The sequence below is a fragment of the Vombatus ursinus genome, unplaced genomic scaffold (genome assembly GCF_900497805.2).
Source record: "Vombatus ursinus unplaced genomic scaffold, bare-nosed wombat genome assembly UNPS02009835.1, whole genome shotgun sequence".
NCBI lineage: Eukaryota > Metazoa > Chordata > Mammalia > Diprotodontia > Vombatidae > Vombatus > Vombatus ursinus.
This window is the reverse complement of record NW_020949613.1, coordinates 17274925-17285111: the sequence shown is the minus strand read 5'-3', so window position 1 is coordinate 17285111 and position 10187 is coordinate 17274925. Positions and strand designations below refer to the sequence as shown.

Genomic DNA, 10187 nt, shown 5'->3' with positions numbered 1-10187 from the left:
TTTTTTTTGTGATTTAAGTATGTAATGGTATCACATAGAATTTATGGGAATTAGAGATGGAAGGGACCTTAGTTATCAACTAGTTCAGTCTCTTCATTTTATGGATGAGAAAATGGAGTCCAAATGACTTTTCTAAGGACTTAAAGCAACCAATTCAGGATTGGTATCCAAGTCTGCATAATTCAAAATCACTACATGGTTAGGGATATTTTAGCATATTCTAAATTATGCTTTTGAATCTACCAATTTTTTTGGAAGTCAGAGAATTAATTTAAAGGTTAACTTTTTTTATGTGATTTCTATAAATACATAGGTTACTATCATGGAAATTTAAAACAAATATGATAAAATATTCTCAGTACTGTTATATAGATCAACCTAAAAAGAACAAATACCAATCTTGCAATGCCATTCTTAGTTAATCAAAAGTAATAGAATGGTCATATATGTACATATGTATCATGTGTAATACATGTGTTATAAAAGTGTTCTAAAATGTAAAATAACTTCTTTATCTTTATGCTGTGATAGAAACCCCAAGGGGCAATTCTCTTTATACATGTGATTTTTAAAAAGCTTTTTTTTTTCTATCCAGAATTTTTTTTAAAAAAATGATGGTACTCTGAAGGCACTCTGATTAAAAACCACCCCCAAAATATAAATGATTGATCACTTCTTTTATTTATATAATGTCCTGTGGCAACTCAGTGGATGATATTATAATGCTTTATAATAATACCTTCTACCTTTTTATGCTTTGTTGATGTTTTGTTTGCACAAGTAAATATGTTCCACAGTAGGCACTATCCTTATGGTGTGATATTAGATATGAAATATCAGGATGCAGTGAATCTAGAATATAAAACCAAATACTCCTTCTCCTAATTTAGTAATTGTCAAGTGAGAAGCTCCAAATTTCAAGGCACATTTCAGGAGAGCAAAATAAAAATTACTTTTACAATTTAATGGGCATTCTATTTCTCCTTAAAACCAAACCAAATAGTTACCACCAAAATCAGACTCAGGTTTAATTACAGGGCCTTTCCACATTCACTTATGAAGAAATTATCATTTCAATTATCATTTCAACTCTCAGGATAGTCATAGTGATTATAGATGGGAATGAATGTGTTATTTCTCATTTTCCTCCCCAATTCTTCACATGCAATGAGCTCATCCTTTATTCAGTGTTCTAGTATTTCTAAAAAAGTGTTGTGTGGGTTGCTTGCTTGAACAATCATCTGGTTAATTGTACCTATGGTGTAGGTATGAGTTCATTTTAAAGAGACCATATAATTGACAAATCAATCTTATATGTTTCCTTGTTCAATTTTGCCTATATTTCCATCAGCAATTTTAGTGCCTATGAGAGCCTAGTTTCATGTACAGGTGGTAAAATAGTTTGCTGATGGACTTACTCAGACAACAGAAAGTAGAAGTATATTCTGGATGCCTTTCAATTATATTTGTGTACTTATGGCAGTAAATGATGACCAGCCCAAAGATAAATCCTCATTCTCCAGGAAGTGTTATTCGGGCAGCAAAAGAAGTTATTATCTTACCTCACACCTGTGCCCACAAGGGTGTCTAGAGTAACTGTCTCTCCAACAACCAACCTCTAGGTCCTGAAATACTCATGATTGTTCAAGCCCACATTTCCTTGGGCAGACTAAGCTACAATTTTCTTTTTTGAGAATTGCCACCATTGTTATAGGTTAAAGTCCAATACTGTCAATATTTTGCTTCAAAGGTCCATGGTTTTTTCACTAGGGTATTCTCTCCAATAACGCATATCATAACCCTTCTGTACTTTAGCGAATGGCTTTCAAGAGGTTCTGTGGCTGAAACATTCATCAGTTTTAGTCAACCTGGCAATAAGCCTCTCTAAGGCTCACCTGAGATTGGCCCTCAGATTACAGACATATAGTCTACATCTAGTGGTTGTTAAGTCATTTCAATTGTGTCTGATTCTTTGTGACTCCTTTCTTGGCAAAGATACTAGAGTAGTTTGCCATTTCCTTCACCAGCTCATTTTACAGATGAGGAAACTGAAGCAAACAAGGTTAAGTGACTTGCCAAGGGTCACACAGCTAGTGAGTGTCTGAGACTGGATTTGAATTCAGGTCTTCCTGACTCCAGGCCTATGGTTCTATCCACCATGCAAGTAATTAAAGATTTATACTTATAAAAGCTGTCCAAACACACTCTCCATGGACATAGTCTTTAAGAACCTAGTGTCATTTCTACATCATGATAAAGCATTTCTGTAGGACTTCTTTGGAGGGGTGAATCCTTTACCACTAGAAAATGATGATTCCATCAGAAAACATTGTCTCAAATGTGTCCCTAAATTCTCCAAACACCTTAACTGTAGGGAAATCTTTATACATATGAACTTTTAAGCAGCCCATTTATTTTGCTATGAGTTAAGAGAATTAATATCCTTGACCAAGTTAACTTCATTGATCAGTCAGCCAATGAAGTATTCTTCATTAGAGAAAAGAAGAGACCATGCTTAACAAAGACAAAAATGAAGATAGCAAGTCTAATCAAATAGTCTTTCACTACTGAGAGCTCATAATCATTTTTGTTGGTGTTCTAGGTACCGACTGACTTGTAAAACAAACTATTGGGGACATGGACACCATCTATGCCTGCACTATTTTTAATACTGCAAGAAATTGACAAATTAGAGATGATTGCCTATTTATTTTCATAGTATCCATACTTTTACATCATTTCACAAGTTCAAGACAATAGTAGTTTGGTAAATGTGCTTAGGATAGAACAAATGCCTATATTGAAGTTGTGCTGCTAAAATGCAATAACAAAAGTTATGGGTGTTATTACTACAATATTCTAGGCCTTAGGAAAAACACAAAGTATTTCTTCCATTTACCACAGAAATATGTTCCAATCAATGTTATGGTACATTTTTTCCCCTAATATTTCTTTTACTGCTTTTATTTTATCTACTTACTGCCTCATTTGATTTGTTCCTCTTTGATGGGAAAGAGGAAACACCATCCAGCAAGGCCTTTGATAAACAGCTGAAGTAGAGTGTTGAGAAATAAATCTTTAAGAGAGAAGGTAAGTTTTTTTGGCCCTCTTTAAATTCTTAAGTACAAAACTCAGAAATGGAGTTAACTGAGTAACTAAGAAGTTATACTGAATATTCCAATTTCATTCTTGTACTGAATAGAAAGCAGGAAACAGAGAGACCATTATATAGACCTGAACTTGAGATTTTTTGATGCATGGATGAGGGGAAAAAGAAAGTGTGAATTAATGGCACAACTATGCACTTAATGACCAACACCATTAGGACTAGATGGAAGAGAACACTTTTAAAAGAATATATAATGCTATATTGTCACCAACAGGTCAGCACACAATTAAGTCAGGTAAACCATTCCAATTTATTGTGTTATAACCATTTTTTTAGAATTATTGCACAAAATAAATAAAGCAGACAGATATATAATGGGTATCAAATCCCCCAATTTAATTCTAAACCACTGAATATTTCAATCAAGTACATAAATAAAATACATACCTCCATAGTGCTGCATAGACAACTGCTAGAGTGATCAAGGCCAAGCAAGACAGACCACTGCCTACTATGAGTGTTACGGAAGGTGCCCCAGATGATTCCATGATCTGTAAGTCACACACGTGCGCGCACACACACACACACACACACAAACAAGAAGAGAAGCATTTTATAAAAATTAAAATGATAGAGTACAAACTGAGTAAAACCAAACTACCATTTAAGAAATACCACCAAAGCCTAGTTTGTCTTTGGAACAACTTCATTGCCATAGCTTTCATCTCTCCAATGACTAATCTATCAGTTACTCCTCTCTTTCTCCAACCCCCAATATGAAGATATAAATAAGGCCTTGTAGACTTAAAATGTTTGATTATACTGTACCACCTTAATAATCTATTTTAAAACAGAGGCTCAAGAATCTAACTTGATAGTCATTTACATGTTAAATCATTTACTAGCTAAAATTTAAAGCTGTATCTCTTCCCTCCAAAATATATATTCAGTAATTTCTCTATGGATATTTAATAACATTTACTCTGTTGTTGTTCATTTATTATTCATTTAACTATTCAAAATCTAGTCCATGCTTACTTAAAATTTATCAAACTTTTCTGACTTTTAACAACTTTGTCCTAAGTCAAGTATTCTCCCATTTAATTTCCCTTACTTGGTCTCTGAGCAGCCTGGAGAAATTCTATTTTCTGGGACAAGAATACATTTCATTATTTTGCTAATGAATATTATATATGGAGTTAATTTACACAATACCAACTATAGTAGTAAAACATATGACCTTGAAAAATGTCTTGTTTCTCATTAAATACAACTAAAAGAAAGTAAGCATTTACTACTTAAGTGATTTCTGTGTTTAGAAATCAACATGGCAATAAGCAATAAGACTGCTATTTTAAAAGCATTTTTTCAGCATCAAAAGTTTGAAAAGGTACATTAAAAGATGCTGTTTCAAAGCCCTGGAGATTTAACAAAATTCTATTTCAGAGGTTATCTTCTTTCATCTATCTAAGAGAAGAAACTGACACTCATTTAGGCCAAATTTAGGCTGAAATGTAACATTTATTGGAATTGCTATGTCCATTTCTGGAAATAATTTCTAATAATATAACAAGACGAGCACATTATTTCCCATTTAAACATTACCTCACAACTCTCTGCTTTGGAAACTATTTTCAGGGACTTATAATACTTTCTTATATTCAGTGATTTCCTGAAAACTTGATTTGATCTTCTCCCTCCCAAATATCAGCAGACAACCTAAAAATCTGTACTGAAAATATTCAATGCAGATCTGCAATGTATTTAGCTACAGTGTCTGGGATTTTCATTCCACTATCAACAGTATCCTTATAAATTCCTTGGAATAGCTTTACAATCTTAAAAAAAAAAAACAAGTTGGCAATTATTTGATTTGAAAGTTTGCAGCACATTAGCATTACAGTGAGAAAGCTTTCTCAATTCTTTACTGCAGAACATTCAAGTTAGAAGACATAAAATTGAGTAGGATTTAGTTTTATCACACCAACTGGAATTCAATTCACTAAGCCACTGTAGCCAAGGTGGAGACGAACCTAATTTTGCCATCCTGTAATATTGTACATTCCCCCATCTAAAATGCGGTTCCCTAGAGAAACACTCCACAAAATATCCCTGTCTTTACATTAAACCGTGTTTTCCCTTTGTTACTTACTATTTCTCTAGGTTGCTGAGCCAAAATGGCGAAGGTGGAGAGACGATCACATAAGCATTTCGTATGGGATGCATCGGTAAGCACAGTTTTACATCCCTGGGTGGACCAGGTTCCCAAAGACTCGTTCCTGCAAAGGTGGGGGGAAGGGGGGGAAATCAGGATAATTACGCTTGATGGCCAATTCCAAAAAGAAGAAAATGCAATTTAATTGAGAGAATCATCTACTGTAGTTCCCGGACAGGAAGAATCTACTTGTTGTTGAACAGGACGTAATTTAGATGCATCTCCAGTTGTACAGTAATGCAAAGCGAGAGGAGGGGAAAAAGCATGCAGGCGGCTGTGCAGCGTGCAAAGAGCTGTCCAGCGCCGTTGGTGCTGAAACCAGGGCTTGCTGTGTCCAGCCCTCTGCGAGGAACCCAGTAGCAGTGGCAGCAGCGGCAATAGCAGCCTGAGCTTTGGCAGCTACTTCCTCTGCTCATCGGATCATTTCAAACACTCGTGGTGTAAAGAGGCTTTTCTTATTCTCAAACCAGCTCTGACTTCCGTCCCGCATTTTTGGCGGTGAATGCTGGTATTTAAAATGCGGATTTCTCTGAAAAACCTACCTAAAAGATTACATTGGTTCGTCTGGGTGATACCAGATCTTCTCTGCTGCTGGTTAGGGGTATTTTCCTCCCTATAAAATTAGCTGCTGTAAAAATTTCACCCTGGAAACGGGAAGCAGCGGCAGCGGCATCAGAATCAGATGATTCCAACTCTTACTGCCTTTGCCTTAGCTCCAACAGAGGGGTGGGTTTCAGCACCTCTTACACTGCCACAGCCAAAGACACGAGTTTGCCCTCCAGACTTCATTCAGCCTAACTGGCCTCTGCGGCCCCTGTGATTTCTTCTCCTCCCCCTTTCTCTTTGACTTGGGGCAACAGCATCGGGATAACCCTAAATCAATGGGAAATCTGGGGTAATGATCCCATCTGCCAGGCTTGTGTGTGGGTAAGGGGCTGACTGAAGGTGGGGAAGAAAGTCCCAGGATCAATTCATTTTTCCCCCCATTAGATTTAGCCATTCAAAATGCTAAAGCATATGGTCTGTTTCCCACCCCAGCAGAACAATAAAAATGGTATCAACCTACGTTTTCTTTGTGCAGGGAAAAAAGAAAGAAAAAAGAATCACCCCCTCCACCCCCAACTGAACCAACCTAAAGAGATCATTTCTATAGGAAAAAGAAAGAAAAAAAGCTATCTGTTTCACTAATTGACCCTAGTATCATTTCATGTGTCATATGTTGAATGCACCATTTGTTTTTCCCCCTTAAGTCCAAGCATAGAAACTCTCTAGCTAGAAGCATCCTTTATTGCAAATTTCTCTTTATTTCAACCCAAGTCCCCAAATGGGATAAACTAATCTTCAAATAGGAAGAAGAGAAATAAATATCCTGATAATAATTTGTTAATAACTTAGGATTCTATGTCCTCTGTCTTTGAATGGCTCAAAATATTGAACTAAAATACATACGCAATATATTTCTGATAAGTTTCTACAAGCAATATCCCTAAAGCCCAGAGACAACTGTACTTCCAATGAGTTTCAAAATACAATAATTCATAATAGCTCATTTTGGCACCTTGCAACAACACTTCTACCTATGATGTATGAGACAGAAGAATCCAGAGCAATTGTGGGATAATAGTTAAAAATACTCTCAAACACATCCAAATAGTTCTTTGCCTCAAGGATATGGGATTTCTGTACTTTTCATTAAGTCATAGTGATATGTCAACTTTTATCAAAAGAAGAAAAAAAAGTTGTCCCACTAGTTCTAGCACTAATAAATTTCAATTCCACTGAAACTTAACAGTAATTCAATTTTTTAAATTAGTTTTTGGTCTCTTATCTAATATCAAAGAAAGATACACTTAAGAAAAAATGATATTTTAAAACATAAGAATCAATTATTCTTCTTGAAAAGAAACTTCACTACAATGCAGTCATCTAACCATCATAGTTTCGAGATGGTGTCTAAAGATTTTTACTTCAATATTTTGTTATAATTAACAGATTTTAACAAAGAAAACCAGGAGAAAGCCTTATTTGAAAGAAAAATGCAAATATTTGTAACCTGAAAATTCCTTTACTACAGACACAAATATGATGCTTAATTATGCCTGAAAGATGTTTAATTCAAGAATGTTCTTGAGAACTATAGATCACATGTATGTAAGTAGGTCCTTGAGAGCAGTACTCCTTAAACAACTGAGTAGGCCCTGACAAGGCAAATTAGAAAAGGAGGCTACGTCTGTCTTTAGCTTCAGCTGACCTTGGCATACTGTGCCTTGTTTTCTCCTCTCATTTTCCTCTTCCTCTCCAAATACACATCATTCAGTTCCTCAGTATAGGTCTCACAGGCCTTCTTTCCAAGATACTGATCACATGTTCCAAAATGTCCCTCCCACTTCAAAACTCCCATTATTTCCTTGTCCTGATCAGATAAGCAAATTCATACCAAGATGTGAATGACTTATAACCCTTTCTAGAAGTCTATGCATTTAAAGAGAAAGAAATACCTAAAGGAATGGTTCTTTATATTATATGCTTTCTATTAAGAAGCTATATTAGTGAATATAATTATTTAAATATTTTTGAGAGTCTTAATTTCATTAAGAGCTATTTGTAATTTTTTTGGCACGGATATATACATTTAGGTATATTTATATTAATGCATTTTCTCCTGTAGTATTTTCCTACTTTATGAATTTTTAAAATGAATAATCTTCATGTGCTATTGACTCCAAGGAGAACCAGTAAAGGTAAATTGATATGTAGTAACCCTAATATATGCTAAAATTCTTCTAATCTTGTAATGAGAAGGGGTATATACCAGAGGCATTCTATTTGACTTTAAATGATATGCCTATGAATTATTCTTTCTCCCTTGTTTCCCAGTGATTTATTTTTACTAAATGATCTATTCTATATTATCTTAAAATGAACCTTTTTGGCATAAAAATATATTTATGTATGGAAGAATAACATATGAATAACTGAACAATTATTAAGCACCTACTGTGTTCAGAGTACTATTTTCAAGTGCAAAATACAGAATGAGGATCTAACCATAACCAATTAGCAGTAACATATTTCTCATTATGCAGGTTTTTTCTGAGCCCTGTGGCACTCTTTCAGTTTTCAAAAGTCATTAAGTCTGTAAGAAATCCTATGGAAGTATAAAGTTTGCACCAACTTATATATGTTCCACAATCACTCCTGCACTCCTTTGTTATGTATCTATCTAATAATACCTCTTTTCTTGTTCTCTTCAATTTTAGGTTCAAAGAATTAAGGAATATACCTGATCTAATTAATCATTCAATCAATAAGTTCTGATTAAACATTTTTTAATATGTTAGGCACTAGGAATTCATAGAATTAAATGAAACATTCCCTACCTTCAAGAAGCTAACATTTTATTGGAAGAGACAAAATATACATATGTAAACATAAATAACATATTGAAAATACATGTTGTTTTATCTATATTTTATATATTTGGAGGCAATCGAAATCACTAGCAACTGGAGGTTTAGGAAAGGCCTTGCGCAGGAAACAGTATTTGAGAGCACCTTTAAAGGAAACCAGGGGTTCAAAGAGGTAGAAGTGAGAAGGGAAAGTATTTCCAGACCTGAGGGAACAACCTGAGCAAAGATATGATGAAGAAGATAAAATGGTTTGAGTCTAAGTATAAAGAAGAGTATATACACCAAAATACACATTTTTATGTGAAGACAAAGAGCAAATGATTTCAGCTGTATTTTAAATTTTTCATTAGGTCCACCTCCTGTTTTCCTTTTGGTCATACTCATTTCTTTAAATATTTCTTACCATAGTCATTTCCCATTTCCATAACTTTATTTATAATATATGACTGTATTCTATAATGTTAAAATTAACAGCGCAAATATTCTGTTCACTACAATGAAATATTATGTAAAAAAACACTGATAATACAAATCTATAGTGACATATGTCAAGACTGTTCAAAGGTTTCATGGTTTTAGCACTTGATATAGCAAGAAACCTGGAAGCTCCCTTGAAAGAAGTCTTTTGTAGACAACCTGTCCATTTTGCTTCTTCATCAGCCACTGCGTAAATTATTGATTAGGAGTAAGTTAAACACTTTGAGAGGGTCATTAACTCTTAGGATATTAAAATTCCATTTATTCAGAAATGAAGTTGCTGTAACAGTAGTTTTACACATTTTGTCAACATTTTTATACATGAAGTCACAATTTAAAGCAAAATATGTGAACACCAGCATCCAGAAAAGATCAGTGAGCTTGCCAGGGTCCTTGGGTCACTACAAGGAAGTGATTCACTCTAGGAGAATTTGGATAACTATATAATTCACATTTTAAGCAAAATACCAAAATGATCATCTGCCTCTTAGTGTGAACTGGTTTTACAACACAGAAACATTTACTTGGCAGCATGTTTCAGCATGCTTTCAGTTCTCAACATTCTTTAGGGTAGAGTTTCTTGTTTCCAAACCTTTGCCAAGGCTGAGAGCACTATAATCTTGAACTATTGTAACTACACCATCTCACCAGAGATCATCCAATACAACCTACTACATTTTATTCTGTTACAAGTAACATTCATCTTTGTGGTAAAGTTGCTTACTGCTTAAAAGGTGTTTTAATTAAAAAACAAAACAAAAAAACCTAAGTTTTAATGACAGGTAATAATTATGTGTGTTACTAAAGTGATATATTTCAACTAAATATTTATGATAAATTAAAATTAATCTTCATTACTGACTTCCTTCTCCTTGTATTAACAGAATTAACTTGAATTAATTACTGAAGACTTTAAAGATGGGTCAGTTCTCATCAATACAGACTTCCTATGTTCTAATTCTCATCCTGATGTAAG

General features: G+C 34.3%; 1 protein-coding gene across 1 annotated transcript in view; it reads right to left on the bottom strand.

The window, feature by feature from the left end:
- Positions 1-10187, bottom strand: part of ADGRB3 (adhesion G protein-coupled receptor B3) — a 902542-nt gene that overhangs the window by 176919 nt on the left and 715436 nt on the right. Inside the window, exons 16-17 of the mRNA XM_027852945.1 lie at positions 5262-5388; positions 3557-3660 (exon numbers count right to left, since the gene is read on the bottom strand). Of these exons, the coding sequence (XP_027708746.1) occupies positions 3557-3660; positions 5262-5388 (231 nt within the window). The remainder of the gene's footprint in view (positions 1-3556; positions 3661-5261; positions 5389-10187) is intronic.